Source organism: Numida meleagris, chromosome 5 (genome assembly GCF_002078875.1).
Source record: "Numida meleagris isolate 19003 breed g44 Domestic line chromosome 5, NumMel1.0, whole genome shotgun sequence".
NCBI lineage: Eukaryota > Metazoa > Chordata > Aves > Galliformes > Numididae > Numida > Numida meleagris.
The window spans coordinates 7,575,745-7,599,784 of NC_034413.1; the positions used below are offsets into that span (position 1 = coordinate 7,575,745).

Sequence of the window (24,040 nt, forward strand, 5' to 3'; positions counted from 1 at the left end):
TATATAGTATATCTATATCTATATAGTATATCTATATCTATATAGTATATCTATATCTATATAGTATATCTATATCTATATAGTATATCTATATCTATCTATATCTATAGTATATAGTATCTACTGCATCTAGAGTGTAATCTAGACTTCAGGGCTCGTTTTCACTAGCAAGGAAAGTTATCTTCCTCACTGAGAACAGCAATGCTGACTTGATTAATTTAAGTCCAGAATTCAGCGAAGGCAAAGAAACATGAAGTGACCTCCCTTTCACCTCCCTGAGCCTTCACTTTGCTTCTGCTCAGAAAGATGAGGTCATGCAGGCTGGCTAGATACAGAAAGAAACACAGAGCACGAAAATTCACTTTCTTTAAACCCCTTTATACTAATCTGGGTCTGACATGTCCTTTTCAGGACAAAACGTCTGTCAGATCATATTTCATTTGTTTGCCCTTGGCAGCTGTACAGTTATAATTTCAATATAACGAAACAGGAAAAAAAGAACAAAACAAAAACTTTAAATTGCAGATGGAAAAGGATACCTTCTAGAAATTTTCAGTGCGATGATAACAGCTTTTCCTAACTACAGGAAAATGTTATGAGTGACACAGCAAGTTGTTCTCATCTTACACAATGACGATCGAAATTCAAAGAAATATGGCAGAAAGGAGATGGAAAGTATTTTATTTCCTGAAAAATGTACATGCCTTCTGAGTGTAAACACTAGAAAATGAAAACTGAACCAGAGATGTACCTATGAGTTTCTAAGATACTGTCTTAGCTTCATCCATTGCCATTAAGCTGTTCTTTTCTTACTCATCATTTGAATGACATTTCCATCACAACACTGGTCAAGAAGGCATCTGGTACACAAAACGGTGGCTAGTGATGACAATAGCATGCTTAATGCAGAAGAAGGTTTTGTTCTGGTTTTCAAATGATGAGAATACAGATGGCTACAACATCCTGCAATCTAGAGAGACCTGCAACTAGGACACGGGATTTTACACAATAATATCATGTTGTAACAGACATATGAATCATGGGAATCTGGACTTTATGGAGACTAAGCCATTTAGTAGTGATAAAAACAACAAAAATGGAATTTATAACCTGCTTTTTCTTACCTGATCAAGAATCCTGCCCATTCTGTCAAAGAGGACTTTCAAGAAGTGGCCTTCAAAAAACGATGCTTCTAAATTGCACTTTTCCAAAGACCTGGGAGATCCAGGCCACTCCCATCGCAAGCAGATGAGGCAGTAATCCCGGAACTAGAAAAAAGTACAGAAGAAAACATTCAAAACCACTAATGAAACTGTTCCATTTCCTTTTAATAGCATCTCAGCCTTAAAACCATACTCTGTAGCTATATGAGACATCTAAGTCCAAAAAGAATAGCCATTGTAAAACAAACATGATCAGTGTCCGTACAGGCACTTCATTTTCTTCTCAACATTCATGCTGTCAGGGTAGCTTCAGAAACAAAAAGCTAGAGCTTCCAAAAATCATCTGAGACCAAACAAGGTAAGGCTATGAATACACATCTTCACCATTATGTGGAGCTTATCTCAACATCCAACCCAGACTGCTCCCCAGTTCCCAGGACAGGGAAGGCACATGTATGTGTAGGTGATACAAACAAAATGTACTGCAGGGCTTCCTCTTCCCTCTTTTCCCTACCACCCACAGTAGTCTTTCCCAGTTGCCTATCAGCCTCTGCCTCTGATTTGCTGCAGGCTGCCTGGTGTCTCGCTCTCCAGGCGTTATACCTTGCAAGGAGCACTAATTATGAACCAAAATAAGGAAAGCAGGATAAACAGTAGCAAATGTGAGGCAAAACAGACTTCACTGTGTGCAGCTTACATACTTGTGCAGGCTTCCAGGAATAGACATAGGGAAGCAGAATGGCTATTTGGATGTAGTAATAGCAATAGGCAGTGCTGTTCTTAGGGGGGAAATATTTTAAGAGTAGCCATATCACTGTCAGGAAGTGACAGAAACCAATTCTTTTCTCTAATAACTCCCAGAATACTCTTTTTCCCAAGGCATAAAAGAAGTACAAAGATGATATGTATTTTCTGGCATCTAAGAATAGAACATAGGGGAATTTTACGTCAACCTTTCTTTCCTTATTCTCTATTTTCTATTCCCTTTCTTTTCAGTAGAGACTACAGATAAAACAATACAATAAATACAGAAATCCAAGCTTCTCATCCTAAACGGCTGATATCATAATTCAGAGATCATGGATTTTTTGAAGTGCCTACTAAATATAGCTCTCAGTTACTTCACACAACTTTTTCTATTATACGTAGGGCTTCAGTAAGAAAGTTGCGAATAAACAGTGACCCCTGACCTAGGAGACTTTAGATTACTTTTTTGCAAAATTTGTGAAGACAAAAGCTGCATTTATTCCAAATTAGTAAATCATAAAGATTTCCCTTCCTACCAGAACTATCTACTTGAAACCTGAATGCCTCGGGCTGTGCATTCCCTGCGATGAGCCTTTATTTTTGAAGTCGCAGATTGCATAATTCCTATGCAGCATTTTAATTTCCCTTTAGTCCTTTCAACCAGCTTGGCAGGCAATTCTCCAAGAGAATGCAGATAAACGCAAAAGCAAATTAAGAACCTATCTGCAGTTCAGATTTTCTCTCAGTGTATTTGTTATATGAATATTAATGCATTTAATGTCATCCATTATTCCCACTAGAGTAATATAAGGTGGATTCACAATCAAAAGAAATCTCTAAAGCTAAGATTTCATTAGAAAATAAAAATTGAATTTTCCCATCTTCCATTACTAAAAGATGCATGTAGTAGACTATTTATAGAACCATTTGTATACCCACATCAGCATTGCAAATTCTCAAGGAATAAGGAAGACTTACTTGTCTGTGGGCATCTCTGAGGTAAGTATCATAACCCGTACCCTCCACGTGGTATGACGACTTAGCTTCATCGGGTACAAGACAGAGAAAACTAAAGAGACAAAGGAATGTTAATGAATACCTATGATCCACAGTGCACAAGATCAATAACTTCTCATCATCTGTAATGGTGTACACAATACTGAATTGTCTGGCCAATTAATCTGACTGTAACTTTACGTGAGGAACAGAGAATATAATTTCTATTTAAGTATTCTAACTACTGTTTATAAAAAGGCATATACTTCAGAACTTTTCTATGTAACACTAGAGGTAAAAACCTCAGTGGCAGGCTAGTACATTCTCAAAATGAGCAGACAGAATGGAATTGAAAAGGAATAGTCATAACTAGCTCAAGTATTTGCTAAAGGTCACTGGGGAATAAATGAATTGAAGGAGAATTACAGTTTACATTTCATAGCCTACTGTGCAGGCAGTTCTATTTCCCATAGTTTGCTGTGTTAATAAATATCTAAGAACGTACAGGAAAATTTGCATACAAATGCCCTTACCAGGTATGTAGTACATATACCATACGTCCTTATTTCTTCACCATTATCTGGCCTAAGTGACTTCAGGAAAGTCTGAATCTTATTAGAGATGGGGTGTCATTAAAACCATTTTTTAAAAACAATTAAAATTTCTAGACAGCAAAACAAAACTCAGTTTTTGGACCCTGTTCCTAAAGTTCAGCTTTCTCCATGCATCAAGAACTTCTGGAGGTTCCTGGAAGATTTGTATGCAGAAATATGTAGTAGCTGAATTTTTGTATGATGTTCATCTTATATGAAAAAACAAATCTGCAAGGCACTGGAAATCCTAAAACATTTCTATTTAGTGATGGAGATTACACAGGGCAAATTCGGGTAATTGTTGTTTTCATCTTCCTTTCAAATAATGTCCACTGGAAACTACATATAGCAGTACTGCAGGAAAGAAGGCACGAAGCAACTACTCCACTGTGTGCTGCCTGTCCTTGGGCTGTTAGCTGCCTTTGGCTAACACCTTTGATTATTTCTGGATAAGTAGATAGGACAGCACTGAAATACCAGTGCTGCTTTGCTAAAGTGTATTAACAGAGCAAACAGCGTTTGTCCTAATATTAGTTGCTAATAGAATTACTATCACTAAGATGCTTAGAAGAGAATCTGTCCTCTTTGTGATATCCAATTTGTAGTACGTCTAGCATGCACAAAGGTATGTTTCAGGTGACAGAGATGCCCCCTGGTTTACAGGGAACAGTAGATTACCTCTAGCACCGCAATTATTTCCTTTTACATAAGTGTTTAAGGAACTTTGGAAAGCAGGAGGTTTTTTCCCCTTTTTTGAGAAAAGAAAGCATTGTATTAATGAGGCTTTTATTCAGAATTCTGAGTATTCAACTGGACTATTAGCTGTAAAGTTTATCTATTCTTCAAGTATATGCTGAATTATTTTTACTTATTGCAAAGCTCTAATCTTTTGGGAGTAGTTTTCTGATAAAATGCCACAATTTTCTTCTGTGGAGTCATTTTACCAGCTGGCACAGAACAACATCCATTACAGAGTACATTCGGTATGCACAGTGTGTGCAGACACCCACACTTTCAGAGATTTCCTTAAGTGTTTGTTTCAACTTACCTATTTACAATTTTATGAACTTCGGTCTTCCCATCATTTTTCGGATGTTCTGGACTGATGGGTGGAGAAACACTGAGCCACTCCTGAGCCCCAGTGTTATCCGGAGACAGATCGGTAAATAGCGGATCTTCCTCCAGGTCTCTGTGAGATTACATTAGACAAAACCATCACCATTTGCAGAACGTTACGGAAGGCAAGAAATTCTCAGGATCAAAAGGCACGCTTTCCTGCTTTTCATCTCTGAACAGTCATGCTCTTTTCCCGAACGCTGCCATATGCACGGCTTTCTACCAAGTTAACATGCAGATATGCCAACCTCTACACATATCCAACAAGACTGGTTTTGTTTTAAAGAAAACGAATAACAGAGGAGATATTTTTTACTGGTACAAAAATCACTGCGTTAAATCTCTTAAACTCTTTAGACACATGTTTCACGTAAGAGGTATTTACACTCTGGGAAATCATCGGGTTATTTTAGATGACTCAGAAAAATCGAAATAAAGATGCTAAAATAGCTGAATGTGACCAGTCCTTAAACCTCCTCCATTAGCTAAAAAAAAAAAGTCACAATAGTTTGGTGGAGTATTTCAAAGAATTTTATTTAGAGCATCCCCCCAACTTTTTTTTCCCATCAAAAAATAATTAAAGAACATAAATATGAACAGGACACCTAAGTGCCTAGATCAGAAAATAAGCTTTTGAGAACCTTAGCTTTTCTGATGCTCTTCCAGCAATTGACATCGGTTGGTGACATAGCAATCTGTGCATCACCTTACATATGCTCGTTATAGTTACAGCTGAATACACAGAACACACAACGTGCTCTCTGTGCTCACTTCTCCTTCAATTACTAAAACCCCTGGTTCTAAAAAGAAGGATCCAAGTTACCTGTTACGAAAACGTCTTAAAAAAGAAACTTACATTGCTCCTGCAATCTGCCCATTCTCTACCACATCTTTATCTTCTTGACACAGTGGCTTATATTCTATGTAATTTCTTTCTTCTAAATTTCTCAGAACCAAATTATAGAGAATGTGCTCATGAGGTTTTTGCAAAAGGTGCTCAAACATCCGTAGAGTCATTATGCTGATCTGCAATGTAAAAAGCAAAAATTACATAAAGTGATGCACCACTGTCATAATGCTGCTTGCCTTCCACCTCTGTTTTTATACAGAACATCACAATTAACTTATTAATATTGTAGAAGGAAGCAAAATTACAAAAAAAATAGGAAATTATCATGCTGAATGCGGTGTGTGGACTCTCCATCGCTATTTATACATCTGACAAACAACATGTGCATGTATTTTTTTCCTATGAAACAAAAGCTCTTCTAAAATCTGCCAAAGTAATAAAACTAAGAACATCCCAAGAACAAGTTAGTTTTCTGTGTATTACAATCAGTTCCATACCAGAGGATAGTTGTCACTGTGCAAGTGAGAAAAAAACCTGAAACAAGCAGCATCCTAAAGGATGATTTTACTGAAATTATTTTTAAAAGGTTTATTGTGTGTGAATTGCTTCAAGTTACAACATTATTTTTTAATTGGCATTGTGTATGTACATCTCTCAAGGCTCTGTGCCGGACAGAGCTGGCCAGCAGACATTATATCAGTACCACTCCTTACCTCATCAGAAATATGATCACAGTGCTCGATTAACCTGTGTCGCAATGGATGTCTGTTGACGTTTGCCAAAGTTTCTGGCTCTCTGTGTTCTCCAAGTACAAAATAAACTAATTCCTGCAGTAGGACATCTGAAGTTACTTGACGAACAATGCGATGCAATAACGCAGTTGACGTGAGGATTCCAATTTCTGAGCTGAACAATAAACTTAGTGTCAGATACGCATTGGATTTCAGCTGATAAAAAAGAAATCAGCTTGATTCAGACCTTGCTCTGCTGAGTTTTGTAGGATGCTACTCACGTTTGCATCAGCTGGGGTTCCATAACATCAACAAAAAATCGTTCCCGCACCGCTTTTGCCATAGCAACAGCAGCAGTCTGAAACAAAAATACAGGATGGTATGTCTTAAACTCAAAAGCTCAGAAACAACTGGAACTCTTTATTTGCTGAATATATTCGTATCATCTGTAAACATTTCAAACCTTTTGTGCTTCTTTGATGAGTTGATCACAGTAGTCAAACCATGAAAGAAATGAAATCAACGCTCTCTTCCCTGGAAAAGCAGAGGCATCTTCTTTGTGGCTATAGGAATCCAAACTAGAGCATGTATGGAAAATACTTATTTAGTCTACAAGCACTCAAAGAACACAGGACTCTATTCTTCTTGAACTTAATGGCATAATTAATGAGGTACTAACAATGAAATGAACATCAAAATAGTTGGCCTGTCTCTTCCCAACCTGGAAGTGCTATCATTATATAGAAGGGCATGCTGAAGGATACATTGTATGTGCAGCAGCAGAACTCTGAGTGGAAATACTAACGTTAAGGATTTCTTAAATCAGAAGGGAGTATCGATCATCTGCTCTGTTCTCCCAGGAAACACAGATCACTACCATCACTAACTCCTGTAGTCAGAGTCCATAAAACGAAGGCAATTGTTCTTCTCTATTCTGTAAGTGACTTCAACCGAATCCACCAAGATGACACAGCCTATACCTGAACTAGGTGGTATCTTTCAGGAAAAAAGCATATATTCCATTTAAAGGCTGTAAGGAATAACAAATTCACCACATTCTTTGTTAAAGCAATCCAATAATTTCTTATCCCACTAGTCAAAGTTATCATTTGTTTTCTTCAAACTTCAAATTTCAACAATCAGAAGTTAAATTATTCTTTTGCACATACACTTTTTGTCTGTGTACTAACAAATCATGAACAATTCATAATAATAAAGGCAGAGTGGGGACAAGCACAAACAAGCAGTTAGGCTAACAGGCATGCATCTTTTCCTTCACGTTGTTATGCAGTAACTCTTCCCTTCTTCCTTTTCACTGTAAAGATTTTGCAACAAGAGCTTGCTGTCAAATACAATCTTCCAGATCTCTGCTGCACTATATGAGGCTCACTGTATACAGTGAAAAGTTTATGAGTATGTTTCTTAAATCTTTGACATCTGAACAGGAAAATAATCTGTACCTGAGACTCTCCAGCTACAACACCATAAATTGCTAATGCAATTCAGTGGAAAACCTTGCCCCCTGAGGGATCTTTGCAATGGCCTGGCAGACAAACCTGGTCCTATGGCAGAAATAACGAGTACACTGCACAGCTAAGGTGTTCCTGCTCTACCAAAGATGGTACCTAAACCCTGCTCTTGAGACTACCAGGGAGGTGTAAATATTTTACACCTGTTATGTAACTACAGAAAATGAGTGTCAGGGAGGGGTGTAAAGTCACCTGAGGTATTAAACACAAAAAGAAAATTCTTACCCCCAGTTAATTGCCTCCACTGTTTCAATGTCTAAAGGGTCCAGTGACTGAGGCAGAGCTCTGTAGAGGGTGGCCAGCCTGTCTGTCAACAATTCACATAAACAAGTGCTTTGAGTCAGGCACTTGGCAGCTGCTGGTTCTGGCAAACTCACCAAAAGCATGAGCCCTTCACAAGCCTTCACCGCTATCCGGCCATCCTGGCAGAAGAGCATGGAGGAGTTAACCAGGCAGTGAATGAATATCACTTGAAATCCAGAGGCAAACAAGTCCCAAACAACACCCACCTCCATTCCCCCACAGTGCATGAAAACTTTTCTTTCTGTTTCAGTCATTAAGATTTATTTCTTGTGAATTTCTAGTAAAAGCAAGTAACCAATTCACAAAAAGCAGCCACAAAAATCTTTCATTTACTCTTTGTATTTAAAGTACAGACTGCACATATACGTCTGCTCACTCCCTCTACCTATTTCACACTGCATCCAAACCACTTCTTCATTGTACCGCACTGAACAAAATAAAACAAAATCAACTCACCGGGCTTTTGGTGAGATTTAGTAGAGAATTCACTAAATTATAGTCTTGATTCGGACAAACAGCGGAGGACTCAGGCGATGACGTGACATTTAGTTCATCCAGACTGAAAGACAGATCATCTGCCTGTTGAGGGAGCTCATCTTCCTTTTCCATTTGCTCCGCTCCAGCAGCGCCAGGCGTTTCTTCAGGCGGGATGGGCTGCCCTGTGTCTGTTGCCAATGAATCCTGGCCTTTCAGCATGTCTTCTGTGATTACGTTTGTTGATTCTTTGGAGGCCATTGCTTTTAACTTACTCTGCAAAGCATTTTGTTGGAATTACACAGCTGAAATTGCTGTTCATCCTAAAGTATAAACCTACTAAAGGGAAATTTTTTACATCAGCATTTAAGTAGTAACCTACAAGGCTGGATACAGTAACCAAGTAGAATGTAATGGATTGCAACAGCAGGTGAGTTTTTAAATCTAGAACATTTTTCAGTCCACTTAAATTTCTTTTAAAGCCTACACCATTTTGTTTCAAGGCTCACTTGCTTTGCCCACTATTTGACATTTATCTCACTTCATTTTCAATTTAATTTCATTATACTATTTCATTTACCTTACGAGGGCACCTTTTGACAGTAGCATACACTACAGAATATCCCTTTCTAGACAAGGCCTCAAATTGATTTCATGCCTGAAACACTGTTTCCACTTGGAGGGGGACTAATTCTAAACTTCTTGAGAGTTTATCTTCAGTGGGAAAGGGAAAAAAAAACCAACAATATTTTATGATAGTAGAGTACTCTCAAGTTGAAGAAAATGTTTAAAAGACTGAACGGACAGAAGATACTGTAAGTTAGCACTGGGCACCAGGTACTGTAAAAGATCACAGTGAACCTTGTTAGACGCTAGAAACGATCTCTACTTAACATGACACTATAAATTCATCTGCCACACTAACAGGCATTTAAATCTGTGCTCTGAGAGGCCAGGAAGAAACTCACACCGTGGCAAAAATTCAGTTCTCCTCTGTCAAAAGCACAGGTGAATAACGCTTTATCGCAACTATACATGAGATTTCAGTACAGGACAATTTTGCAAGTCAGCAGTGAGATTATTAATCCAAAGGGTTTCTCTCCTCTAGGATAAAGCCAAAATTATTACAAATACATCTCAAGCATTAACAATTTTAAAGAGTAACCATTTGGGGTTAATGGCGTTTAGTGCATACAAACCATCAGGGACAGGCAGCAAACTACAGAATTGCTGCGAATGCTTGCTCGCTTGATGTGCGTTCTGCGTGCAGAATTTGTTCTGAATGGTGTGATACATTCATATAACCACATCCCTGGAGAGGCAACCCGGTGGTAAAAGCAGCACACTGCATGCTATAAAATAAGTAGGATGTGATTCTATGATTTTTGACTACAGAAGAAAAATGACTCCTTCAACAGATTTTATAACAATGTGAAAAGCATCAGGCTGCAAAGCACCCAGAATGGGTTTGTCTGAGCCACGTTAGTGTATCACTAGATCTTCTAAACTCCCCCAGAATCTCCCATATAAGTTATCAATCCATGGGAATACCTGGATGAGAACTACAGTCCTTGCACATCAAGCAGAACTGGAGCCTGGAACTGCATTTTCAATCCTGGATTATATGCTGCTGTTACACTACTCAAGTAACAGTCAGTGCTTTCAAAGATTAGATAATGTTTTGTAAAATATTTACTATCCTACACTGACCTATTACTTCAGGCACTGATGAGAGACCTAACATACATGAATATATAAATGCCCCTAGAAATTTGTCCATAGCTCATTACTTTCGCATTGGCAAGGAACACAAAGCAGTCTGCACATCCAACAACACACAGGCAGAGCTTTCGCGTGTGTTTAAGCTTCCTGTTTTCTATTCATGCAATTCTGCAGCTTAGCTGCTCACCTGCCTCCTGCAAAGGTGCAAAACAGGATCCTGAATGACCTAATAGAAAAGGTTACATAAAACATACATTCAGTGTTTTCTAGATAAAGTACTCCTCCAAGTGAACTCAGCATCAGCAGAGGACAGACAATATGAAAATACACTTTTGTATTTTCCTAATATGTAACTGCTGAGTTCCAAAACCTGTGGTGGGTAATACTACATCACTCATGAAGTTCAGATAGACTCAAAAAGAATTTTGTGGATCATGTGGAATCTGAAATCATATTAATGAATGGATTTCATATTTCATCTGTGGAGTATGAAATCATATTAATGAATGCCTATTCAATTTATGGTGGAAAATATAAACCTGGCAATTTGTAGTAATGGAAATAGAAGCGAATAGCGAAACTATTTCTCATTTTATAAAATGAAGGAGCAACTTTTTAAGGGATAGTATATTTGAATTTGTTTGAGGTTTCAAGAGCAGAAATTTCAAAACAGAGAAACAAGTTTCCCTTTGCATGGAACAATCAGTTGCAAGTAATACTTCTAAGATGAGATGAGATGGGCCAACTTAGGAGGAAATGAATGAGGAAAAACATGACTTAACATGTTTAGCATATAATAATGGTTCAGATAGAGAAGGTAAGTCAAACATTCCTATGTATGTTCTTTCTCTTAATATAAGAGCAGAGAAAACAGTTTAAAGAATGAAATACTTTAAAGCAAAAAATAAAAAATTACCATATGGATGTTAAAGACCTTATAATGAGGAAAGCAGCTCTTATATCCACTACAAAAGCAACTTTTAAAAAGATATCTAAAGAGAATTTAAAAGTATCTTTAAAGAGATACTGTTATGCCAAATAGTTTTAATGGTTAAGCAATATAGGTGAAAGATTTTATTAAAATATAAACAGCTTTCTAACAGTCAAGTATTTAATATGGAAGCATAAAAGGGAGGGCCTGGGCCTATAGATACTCCTTTTTTTTAAGTTCATGAATGATCATAGAGGCTCATCAGAAAAAATCACAAAAGGAAGTAAAACTTACTGACATACAGGCAGACTGTTTTGGAGGGATCTATCTGCTTTTCAGCTTAAATGTTAGAGATCTGAGAGTTAAATGCCACCCAGAATTCTGTAACTTTACCCTTTCATGCATTTGAAGGTCAGAAGCAGATACCAAGTCACTACAGCACCTCTAAGAGGCACAGCCAGGAACAACCAGAATATTCTCTTCTAATCGAAGACAATTCTGCAACCCAAATGTTTTATCTGGAAAATACTATGAAAAGTGAAGACATCTGCCTTTGGCTATGACATTTAGAATGCATTTAGGAAGCAAGAGTGACAAGGAATGCCCCTCAGCATTTTGTGAAATTGGAATCTCTCTGAAATTAGGAATCACCTGGTTTTCCATGTCTGATTTTTAAGACTGTAATCTTGCTATATTCAAAAAGAACAATAACTAATGTCTGACAAAATATTTGTAGTTTCTATGATTGACTGTCATGGTTTTATGATTTTCGGTTATTGGTATTCCACATCATAACATCATGTAGTGGATATACCTAGTTCTCAGAAGAGAAGGACTACTACAGTCCCCACGGTACTTTGCTCCTCTGTTACCATTTTCCAGCCGGAGGGAAAAGATAGAAGCTCACAGTATAAAAACTTGCAGATCACGAGACCTCGTCCCTTTTTCCGCCGTCTCTCGTCTTGGCAGCACCTCGCTCTCCAGCCGTCTTATCGTCGGTAGTAGAGTAAGGCCTACCTTGATTTTGGGACATTCTCTCTCTCTGTGTTGGATTTATCAGCTTAAATTGTAATTATATTGTATTATAGTGTGTTGTTTTGCATTCCGATATTTTATTTAGTAAATTAGTTTGTTTCTCCTCAGATTGTTGCCGCTGTTCTTTGCTCTCAGGGCCATCTCCCTACCCTTTTCCCCTTTCCCCTTTTCCCGGGACGTGGGCCCTTGGGTCCCCCGTCCCCTTTATCACGGAATCGGGCCTAACGCCCGTAAACCGTTGACATTGACATTCTCTGATTTGACTTCAGGGCCATTATTTGAGCACAGAAGTTATTCAGAGGGTTTTAATTCTTCTTTTCAACCATATAACTTACACAAATCAGATCAAAAACAATCCTGGTTTAGACTTTACTATATTCTGCATGCAGTGTTGCTGGTAGCTTGCTTCTAAATGCCTCTGATATTTAAACATGAAATCTTCAGCCTTTATACTACCTTTACTACTGTGGATACAAGGGCAATTGAGGCAGTTTAATTAAGGTAAAAATAAACTCACGATGGATTCTACTAACTGACTTATAAGTGATATTCATATTCTTAATGGGAAAGAACACATATTTGCTGTTTATCAGCCTCTGCTGCTAGAGATTGTTGTTTAGGGAAAACTTGTAGATAAACTATACTTCAGGAATATTTCACATCTTTATAGCTATGTATCATGTACTTAATTGATGTTTCCTGTGATGGTACAACATCTAAGTGGAAGAAGAAGGAAGAACTTATAAATAGACTGTAATAAATTAAACTTTTATATGTTCTTTCTAAACGAGAATAGAAAGTCTCTCCATAAATTCTTTGTCCTCCCACTCTGGTTTCATCAATGCCACGTGTTAAGTTCCAAGACGGGAGTAAAGATATTTGGATTTCTTACAGATAGAAAATAATGCCATATTGTAGATTGTGAGCTGGCACTGCAGCTAGACCATATGTGTCACTATCAAGTAAGAGCCCAAGCCCACAGAACACTTAGCATTCTGCAAGGTTTCAGTGCCCTGTGCAATCTGTACAATAGTCTTCACTGGGCTGAAGACAAAATAACAAGGAAGTTCAAGGTCTCCTCACAGTGCCTTACATTACAATCCCTATTAATGCCAGGGCTAACACAACTCGATTTTGTAATCTGGAGAGTGCCCTCTAAAGGCTCAAAGGGAAAGAACCTCAGGCAGGTATATGAGAATCCTGAATGAAATTTGAGTAAAAACCACGGAATGTATGAAGTCTCTAGAAGTGAAAGAAAAGACTTTTAATATCACAGGAAAAAAAAAGCCAATCACACACTGAATAAAAACGAAGCTGTGAAGTCCAACATGCTACCTCCTGCTCTCCATAGATCTTGTCTATGAGTCACTTCCTTATAAATATACGAGGAAAAAAAAAACACATTTGTTTTACTCACCTCAAGGAAAAAGTTGACCAGGTATGGATCCTGCTTCAGCTTTGCACATACTATACAGAGAAACTGAATTTCTTCATTTTCTGTTGGTGTTGCCAGAACTTCACCACACAGCCTGATTAATTTCTGTCACATACACAAAAGTGAGCAATTAAGACAGGAAGGAAGTTATAGCTTTATTTAGGAATGGTGGATGGAATTCTTTTTCCATACACATATTACGATGGTGCATGATTATTGAGTTGAATGTTTGCTCTGGATTTAAGACTGTCGTAAAGATTTATTATTTATGACTTGTACTGCAGTGGCAGTTCAAGAATCTAACTGGCAATATGTTAAAACTGATCCTGTACTTAAGCAGTTGTTTAACTTACTTGAGAACAGAAAAAAAGAAAGATATCATTAGCAAAAACAGACTAAGGGAAACTTATCATACAAAAATACAGTTTACTTGAAAATCTGAACAGTACCTGCACTGGCCTATGCACATTTATGTGAGGAAGAAGAGGTTGCCGTATTCTTCCAAGAAGTTTTGTATAAAAAGCCAAAACTTGCTGTTTCATTCCTGGAGGACACTGAAACAAAAACAGATGAACACTAACACAAATGTAACAAGTGTGGAGAGAAAACACAGACACAAAATGGTCATTCAAAATGGCTAGGATCAAACAGAAATCATTTATCCATATTTTCAATTAATTGCTGGAGTGCAGACTTCAACTATCTTTCTAGGAAATATTCTCACCAATACAGAGGGAAATAAACTCTGAATTAATTGCCTAAAGGTCAGATTTCTTTTAGGACACTGTTCCACAAAATCCAACAATTCAGTGAGTCATTACATACAAATATGCAATGATAAAATACAAACATCTGAAGTGCCTACCACAGGTTTTTTTAATTAATGAGCCATTAACCGTAGACAGATAAAGCGTTTATAAATGCACAGATGTTCCAGGACAAGAGAAAGCTGTTGCTTTCCCAAAGATTCAGTAGAATATAAATCAGAAAAGTCTAAGGAACATCCATGCCCATGTTCTACCACCTCCCATACATAATGTCACATGAAAGTACTTTATTATCTCCACCAGAACCGATGGCATGTGGACCCATACGTGCCTTTGTTTCCTGACTCTCACATGTCCTAACATAATATAATAAGAGCTGTTACTCCATACATTCATTTTAATCTACACTATTTCCCTGACCTGGTTCATTGCACACACCCTTAACAACAGGTCTACTAATAGAAATTAGTGAACGGAGTGTGTGGCAGCAGCCAAGAAGCAGCCTAACCTGCTTCTCCTGCCAAGGTAATTATCCCTAGGTTGTCAACCCTAATTATCACTTAGTTGTCAAGCAATTTGTTACAAAGAATGAAAAGTTTTGAACCATCAGGGTGCATCAACAGCAACTCAGTAAGTCTAACTGAGTGCTGTGAAGGGATATTATTCTCCTTCCAACAGATCTTTGAAACATCTTGCAAGCACCAAAATGTGTGTTTACTTCAGATGTATCAATGCACAAGTGGCAAAGCATAAAGATGGGCTGCACAAATATTGCTTGTACAGGCATACTGAAACGAGTGCAAAATTTCTTCCCTCAACTCTTAGAAACATGCTACTAATTACTTGCTTCACATAAGTCTACGTTTCTTCTTGACTTCTCGTGAAGTTTATAACCACTAATTAAGCTATTTTTCTGAGTAATTCTGAATTTTCAACACATCAGTATCAGGCATCTTAGCCTGATTAAAGGACAGAGGGTGCAGAAACATTAATTAGAGATCTGGTTCTACAGAAGCAAGAAATATCCTAGACTCAGACAGCTAGTACCCTATATTGTCTATGTACATCAAATTAAGTAGATTAAAAACTCCTGACAATGTGTAAAAGACTTAGTGAAAATGAAACCATGGTGAGCTCTATTCATCCTTCAAACAAGACACACCATGCTTTTCTAACTGCATCTGCACCATGATACAAGTAGCTCTCGTACAACAGTTGCCAAGTTAATGCACCCCATGATTCGTCCAATCCCATGCATTTCAGTTCCTAAGTCTGCCAAGAAAGACATCAGCAAGAATGCACCAAGACCATGAAGTTAATTTCACGTGCCACAAAGCAGATGTGAGAAGGACCAGACAACATTGCCATGGGCTGGAATTGTGTCAAAGACTCAGCTGTGAAAGCTGTCTGAGGATCAGCTTAAGTCAATGGCTTCTGACACGGAGTCTTTCTGAGCAGTAACTACTCACATTCAGAAAACTGAAACAAGATATGTATTTAATATAGCACTTATCACCCAAGTACCTCCCAATACTAACATGGATAATACTGTCTTGTGGATGCCCTAAAACTTTTAGACTGAACAAAAGTGTTTTCCTACTTCCAGTTTCACCGTCAGTATCAGAGTGCTGAGTAATAAATCTGTGTTCAGTCTTAGTCAGCATCTTACTGACTGTCTCACTTTGATCACACTTGTACAAGACTATTACCTGTGATATGTTGGTAATGTAAGCAAAGAGCTATTTGCTGCATCCTGCAGCATCCCACACTACCATCTACTGCAGATTTTCACTCCCTATCACAATCATGAGCCCACCCAAAAGACAATCTGCTCGGCAGAGAGGTACATACATCAGCTTTTCCTAGTGTGTAAAGTGTCTCCAAAATCTTGTGATGTAGCAAATACTCCATACACGGTCCTGTTTCACCTGATTCCCTCTCATTTTCTTCTTGAACTAGAATATCCAGCATCTGTTCCAGGTGAGAAGGAATGTTGGTATCGGTCACAGGTGCTTTGTCATCTAAATAGAAGAGATATACAATTAAAAATGAAGGAAAAAAATTAGGAAACTATCACACAATTTATGTATGCATATGTATAATCTAAAAGATAGACATATGCCTTTAAAACATATATGAACACCTACTGGACCAAATTTTGAAAACACAGTAGAGATTTTGGATGTTCAGTTTTAAGAAATCTTACCTAAATAGCAAAAAATTGCAGAGTCCTGAGAAACAAGTTTTTAAACATTCCTTAAAATGGGTTTTCAGACCTATATCTGAAAATGTAAACTGAAATATGCATTAGGCAGGTATTTAACCTTGGATTGGGATAAAGGTGAAATGCCAGATTTCAAAACATGCATTAACCATGCAGTAAGGAAGGAAAACTTTTGCGGCCAGAAACCAAACTTAATAAGAGCGAGGTGCAAGCCTCAATCTTTCAGTTAGCATCCATTCTGTCTCAAGAACTTCCTCTTTGCATAGTATTCTGAAATCTATGAACAGATAAAATTAACTTGCAGCTGACTAGTTCCTTTGCTAACTAGATAACTAAAATGGCTTTTCCAGCAACAACAACAAAGCAAACCCTGACTCTACACTGTTTATTCTTTATGAGATTTTAGGTTTGGCTCTTATACTTTCTGCATTAAGAAAGCATTCTGTAAAATTTTACAAAGGAAAGGGTAAGATGCTGATCAAGTAGTGAAGTCATGAAACAGCTTTGGATTTATGTCACTGGCAGTGGGAGATGGCATTAACATGCGGTAGAGCACATCCACACATGGAGAGATTTTGCTTTTCTTTATTTTTTTCAGCTAAATTCTCCTTGAACAAATATCCCTCTAGGGAAATAGCTACTACTTTTTATGTGATCATCTAAAAATAACTGCCAGTTGCATGCAAATGGCAAAAAGAACACAAAGGAAAACTGCCATATAAGAGTGATTTTGGTCTCCACTACAACCTCTAATTATCCTCCTGTTTTGCTGCAGTTTCTTAGGCATAATTCTGCTTCCATTGAAGAGCACAGAAATCTATCCACTGACCGAATGCTGATTTTTCACAAGACTTTTGAAAGCCTGTGGGATAGGTCAGCTTTTATTCTGTACTACATAATCGTAAGTATCAGTTTTCCTCTACCACTCTCATTTCCACCTTAGGAAAGACCACACAGCATTCCAAAAGATGAGTATTTAGAACAGGGGTCGAATTTCAGCCTGTAGGAGTAAGTATTGGCACAAACAAGATCACCTGTCCCAAACAGAAACACAGACTGCATAGCTACTCTAACACACACACAGAACTAATAAGCTTGAGGAAAGCATGGTAGCATTCACTTTCAAAACTATTAAAGTAGAATCAAAAATTGAAAATCAATGTGTTGCATAACTGCTGAAGGAAACCAAAGAAAAGGTTAAGAACAAATAACTATAGCCACAATTTCATGAGAACACCGATTTTTTAGAAGAAGAGCAAAACTTTTTACATGGGTAGATAGTGGTAGGACAAGGGGAAATGATTTTAAACAAAAGGGAAGAAGATTTTGATCAGATGTCGAGGAATTTTTTTACTGAGAGCGTAGTGAGGTGCTGGAACAGGCTGCCCAGAGAAGTTGTGGATGCCCCATCCCTGGAGGTGTTTAAGGCCAGGCTGGATGGGGCCCTGGGCAATCTGATCTAGTACTTGACCTAGCAGCTAACCTCCTCGAGGTCCCTTCCACCTCAAGCCATTCTATGATTCAGTGATTCTACAGACAAGTTTTATTTAAATTTTTCTCTGAATCTGCTCACAAACTTACTTTTCAGAGCTATATTATAAAAAACACCTTTCACTAAGATAATACACTAAAGAAAAAACACCTATTACTGAGCACATAGGACTCCGAAAAGTCTTGTAAAATGTATGACCACAAAACTGCTGTGCGAAGGCTGTGGTTAAAATCTTGGAAAGAAAACAGAAATCCCTCATGCCAAACAATAAAAAGGTTAAAAGCAGGTACTACATGTCTGTAGCTGTCTGTTTAAATTAAACAGAATATGCGAAGGCAGAAATTGGGTCAGACATGAAAAGGGACAAATCTCCAAGCGATAGTCAGGAAAAGACCTTCCTTCCACAGTTGTTTGTGCCCACATTTTTAGGGATGGAAAGAGGTACACAATATCTCTAATTAATAATTATTATTGTTGGTATTTTGATAAAATACACGACTCATTTTAGTGTTTCCTAATCTTTTTAACAAAACTGAAATTGGGAACTCTAGTTTTCACATAAAGATATAAAACCACAGCATTTTTTCTCTTACCTGAAGTCTCTATGTAATAATGAGTGATTGCCTTCCAGTGGTAAACAAAATCTTCTTGTAATGGAAGGGAAGGTGCAAGCTACAAGGAAAAGAAAAAATCATGTTAGGAATTAAATAAATGCCTTTCTGCAGAGATTCAGGTGAATTTTGTCTTACTCTTGGAACCAAACTGTGAGCAGACTAATGCTACAGTTCTCACTCTTAACGAGGACTCCATGCGTTATTCATGAAGGAGCCCCATCTCATACCCAGGAGATGTGAACACCACTAACAATCTCAGTGATGTCTCCACGACCAGACAATCTATTCAGCGCAACACAAGCAGCCACTCATGTACCAAAGCAACACAAGAAGAGTGGATTTGAGCTGTTCAGAACTCAGAATTTTGTCCTTTAGTAAAAATCATGGTTCTGATCTTCTTAAAAATCTTCTCCTGATGTCATCTTCCCTTCCTACAAGCTCTGTCCTCATTCTTCCCTCTGCTCTCTTAAAAATACTGATTAGCTGCTTCCAATTAGCCCCAACTTCTAGATCTTTTGTCTTTTTGCAGATCAGACCCAGCCTTTAGAGCTGACGCATTGTTCTGTCTCTTAACAAATGCGTTAGTTACTTCATTTTTGCAATAAAAAGAAGCTCTTTCTTTTTTCTGAAGGAATTTATGAGCATGGTTGGCGTACAGGAAAAGGAACATGTTGCAGGAGTAAAGCCAGTGTGGGGTTGGTCTCTTTGAAAAAGCCTTTCAGGTTTTCTATATCAGTTTTTGCCTTGAATTTAACAGCACTTTACACTGGTAAAGACATAAATCTGAGTATATGAACTGCACACCACATCTTGATTAAAAAAAAAAAAAAGTGGAATACTAATGCTTCCTGACCCTTTGCACACAGGACTTTGAAATGCAAGAAGCGGTGGTGCTCAGTAACTATCTGCAACCCGTACCATGTGGTGAAATGCGCCCTCACACACGGCAGCAGGCAATCAAATTTATATTGCTTATCCATTCCCTGATAGCCTGGGGACTGATGAAGTCTTCTGCATTTCCACAGCCAGGCACCGAGAGCAGCACGGCAGCACAGCAGCCACCAGTCTCAGCACACCTCACAGTGCACAAAACCAGCCTGCTTTACTATGAAGTTTACTATGATACTGAAAAGTGACTGAACAAACTGAAGACTGAGCACATTTTGTCTCATGCCTCACACATCACTCTTGCTCCTCCATGTTGAGCAACACAATGATCGTTTTGCATAATAAAACTACATGAAAAACTCAGCTTAGGGTGATGAGCAGAGACCACTTTTGAGGAATCCCAGGCTTTTCAGACCATGTATTTCTAAAGTAACGCACAATAACATGAAAAATTTATCCTTGTCTGATGCAATTTTCCTCTCCGCTTCTTCTAGCCTCGTCTGCTTCCAGATGAACTCAGTGCCTCTGAGCAGTGCCAGGGACAGGCTTTCACTTCCCAGCACTGTCAATAATTTATCCACAGAGAGAGCTCAGACATCCTCTCTCTCAACAAACACCTCAAGGGCCGGAACTCAGAGAGAAAGAGGTAATTCAGGGACAGGTCCTGCCCTATTTAATTGAAGCACCTGGTGATGTCACAGACTCGTGTCAGACTGAGGTGGGAGCACAAGCCAGCCACCACACAACCTGCATGTGCAGCAACAGCTGCTGGAGGGATCCCCTCTGCATATATGTGCTTATTTTCTGCTAATGACTTTCCATTCTGATACGTTTTTGGTTAACACATTTTAATCTTCCTACCCCAAATTGCTCTTCCTTCTGAGGATGGACCTAGTAAAAACATGCTTTTTAAAGCACAGCTATTTCAGGGCATATCTAAGAGAAACGTAACTCCATTATTCAGAAAGAAGTGTTTTACTGCCAAATAAATGAAAAAGAAAAAAAAATAATCTCTTCTCTTAGTTACGCAGATACAAAGATGAGGTAAAGGCAAAAACTAATATCTCACCTCATACACAGACAAAGCCCAATGCTGGAAAGCACTGGAAAAATACAAGCTCCCAAACACTTGGTTGATGTGCTTTAACCTTTCTTGGTCAGGTAAATCTAGGATGAAGCTGCAGGTTCTGATCCAGGATGAATTATTTGCTACCATCTGAGACTGAATATGTTACAGTTGCCAATCTTAATAATCCCTTTCTAAAGTACAGGCACTTGCACGTAAGATACTGAAGCTAAACAAAATTCACTGTGAAGACTTTTAATTACTGCTATTTGTCTAATTAGGAGTTACTTTAAAAGTAGTTACTTGTTGCGGTTCTATTAATGTAGTTACTTACATTCTTACTAATTTTTAGCTATCGATTCCTAATCTCAGTGTAAAATCCTCCTCTGCAGAAAAAAACCATCTTAAAGACTGTAGCGTGGGTGTTGGTATATCAAAGCAGCCAGCACTCGCTGAGCACTCCCAAAAAGCAGCCCTTGAGAGCAGATGCCCATTAGCTATTCCATCTGGTGCCCGACTCCAGCGGCCGAGCTTCCTGGGAGTGACTGAATGAGAGTTCTCATTGAGCAGCTAAACTTAGCACATGCTGCCCTATCGTTCTGATGACAATACGTTAGTCATGATCAAACCCCACTCCTTGCAGAGAAAGTGCTGTTCTCAGAACTGGAGAGCTTTGACCGGAGCTACAGCCTTCTGGTTACAAAATCTGTCCAAAATACAATTCCACTAAGCTTTCAAAAGTATATAGAATTAGTGGTAATGCAGGAAAAAGCACAATAAAGTCAAGAACAAAGAAATCTATAAATATTCAATATTTCACAGCAATTTCTTTGTACACTTAAAAATCACGGTCGCTTTTCGGAAGCATAATTCAACACCAAAATAAAAACAAACAGAAAAAAAGTGAAGTTGGTGATACCTCTCAGTATCTTTTGGACAAGTTCACAAAGAAAAGAAAACGGCGTATGAAAGAATAACAGCCGCTGGCTGGCCAGAGGGGAGGGCAAAGTAAAAGCAGAAGCTCGGTCAAAAAAAAGCAAAGGGGAAGTGCGTGCTCACTTCCCTGACTGAAACACAGAAAATACAGCAGTCACTCAACGTTTTTCTTCGATCTTCCTGCTTTACCAGTCCAAATGCTTGCCCTCCGGGAAAATCTGAAAAAAGACTAATGCTTGAATGTTTATTTTATTTCGTCAGTTGATGAATGCACAGAATTTGTAATGGTCAATGCTTTCAAATATAAAATTAAGGCTGCACATGCTTGCAAGCCATGCATTCAACTCTGCTGTAATGATTTGTTAACAATAGCACAATATAAAAATAATCGGCGATGTGAGCTTATTACATCAAATAAAGCAGGCTCAAGAAAAAGGAATCTTGTTCTGAGTAGTTACACAGCTAATGATTTTGGAGCAGTAATCTGTAGCAAGTGACCAAGAGAACCACCAAAACAGTCTTGTTTGATTGAAAATTACAAAATTTGAAACAACCAAAATCATAACGTTCCCGCTCGAGGTGCACAGCTCCAACATATCCTCTCAACTTCACTATTAGCACAAAACATCCCATGAGAGCCCAAATCACAGCAGGTGGCCACTGTACAGGCAAGGTATTTGCTCTATGGAAACACAAGTGAAGAACACAAGATTAGAGAAAAAAGAAGCCTAACTTGCAGCTTTGTTATTGTATATGACAGTTTGTATCTTCCAGAGAATACAGAATTCCTACAGTAATTTTGGGATAAAAGTGTATCAGTAATATAAAATAAATAGAAAACATCTTGGGGTGGATGCATACAGAAACTGCCAGAGATTCAGTAATACTAACCCCAGAAAGTAAGAACATTTATATTCTGCTCTGCAGAACAAAGACTGTGGCCTCCTCCACCTTTCTTACCAACAAACCCAACCCAACCTACAGCTGCTGCTGTCAGGATAGTTCCACAATGGTAGTTACTCACCCAGATGCTGCACAAAACCAAAACAAAAGACCTAAATAAAAGGCAACTGGTCTCTCACTTATGCCTCATCACAGTCCTGCCATGAAGGCAATCAATAAAAGAGCAGTACACTCACAATAAGCAAAAGGCAAATACTCCACGCTTATTACACTGCCAACCTTTGGAATGCCCTGTCATAGTTTGGAGAGATGTCAAACTGAGGATAAGATAATAACTATTACCTAATAACATAGAAACTCTTGCTACTTAAACACGTGTCTAAAGTCTGTAGGCTCTGGACACTGAGGCAGGAGAGGAGCTTTATGTTGGTGATGTACAGGAGAAATGACGGGGAGAAGGGCTACCTGCACAATTCTGATGTAAAGAACTCCTACCAATGAAGGCTGAGCCTTGGCACTTCAAGCATATTTAAGTGACCAACTCAGCTGAAAACTGTTCAGCTGCAACTGAGTTTTCTCCAGGAGGTAAGCACCCAAATCCTCTGAGAATGTACATCTTTAGTTAACACCTCTGTTGTTGATACTCAGAGCTGAGCCACAGTCAGACCCAAAACTGTTAAAAGTTTCTATTTCTCAGTTCTGTGCTTGAATCATTGGGTCAAACTTTTCAGATAAATTAAGAAAGCACTCTTGCTTTTGTGATTCCACCTTTCATGCCTACTGCGGTGCTGGATATTTGTCAAAGCGCTGGAAACACACAGCATTTATTTATGACTGGGAGCTCTGTCACAGAGGTGTTAGCAGGATGAGGTAACCCTCAAAGGGACGACACCTCTGAGCAAGGCCATGTAGAATGTTTATTTACATCAGCCACTTGCAAAGTGGTGTTTACCAACCTGCTCCTGCCTTTGTTTCACTTAAAGAAAAAACAGTCTGTTCTGTATTAACTCTTTGCCCACCTTTCATTTAAGTAACTGATCTTTCCTACTATTTTATAAAATCTGGTATAAACGCAGTTCTTATCTTTTTGTGCACAATCAGTGAGGAAAACATTCTTCTAGGAATGCCTCTTATGAGATACTTGAATTGGTAAGCCTGATCCTCCACCCCTGCATCACTTACTCATCTATGCTTATACAAAACGTGGCACAGCTCACACTGACTAGATTTCCTTAGTTAGGCAACTGCTAATTTCTGTTCATCTTCTAAGGAATGTACTATTTATTGAAGGTATTCATATGCAATCGTACTAGGTTTCCAAATAAATACTTTCATCATTACATTTATTCCCAGTTGCAACCGTAACAGAGTAAACTAGGAAGCACACTCTATTAATACATGCTTAGTTAATACATGCTTAATTTTAACACCTGAACTGTCCTGCCTAAGGCTGCAGAACTACAGGCATGCGTAAAGCTACCCTTAAATATTTGGAGCATGGAGGAATACATTCACGCACAGAGGG

At 38.3% G+C, this 24,040-nt stretch overlaps 1 protein-coding gene across 1 annotated transcript in view; it reads right to left on the minus strand.

Annotated features, from left to right (window-relative positions):
* Positions 1 to 24,040, minus strand: part of FAM160B1 (family with sequence similarity 160 member B1) — a 34,195-nt gene that overhangs the window by 8,973 nt on the left and 1,182 nt on the right. The window contains exons 2-14 of the mRNA XM_021399869.1: positions 18,702 to 18,780; positions 16,244 to 16,413; positions 14,075 to 14,179; positions 13,608 to 13,730; positions 8,485 to 8,778; positions 7,951 to 8,147; positions 6,660 to 6,774; positions 6,478 to 6,554; positions 6,179 to 6,371; positions 5,472 to 5,641; positions 4,548 to 4,688; positions 2,889 to 2,979; positions 1,125 to 1,268 (exon numbers count right to left, since the gene is read on the minus strand). Of these exons, the coding sequence (XP_021255544.1) occupies positions 1,125 to 1,268; positions 2,889 to 2,979; positions 4,548 to 4,688; positions 5,472 to 5,641; positions 6,179 to 6,371; positions 6,478 to 6,554; positions 6,660 to 6,774; positions 7,951 to 8,147; positions 8,485 to 8,778; positions 13,608 to 13,730; positions 14,075 to 14,179; positions 16,244 to 16,413; positions 18,702 to 18,780 (1,899 nt within the window). The remainder of the gene's footprint in view (positions 1 to 1,124; positions 1,269 to 2,888; positions 2,980 to 4,547; positions 4,689 to 5,471; positions 5,642 to 6,178; positions 6,372 to 6,477; positions 6,555 to 6,659; positions 6,775 to 7,950; positions 8,148 to 8,484; positions 8,779 to 13,607; positions 13,731 to 14,074; positions 14,180 to 16,243; positions 16,414 to 18,701; positions 18,781 to 24,040) is intronic.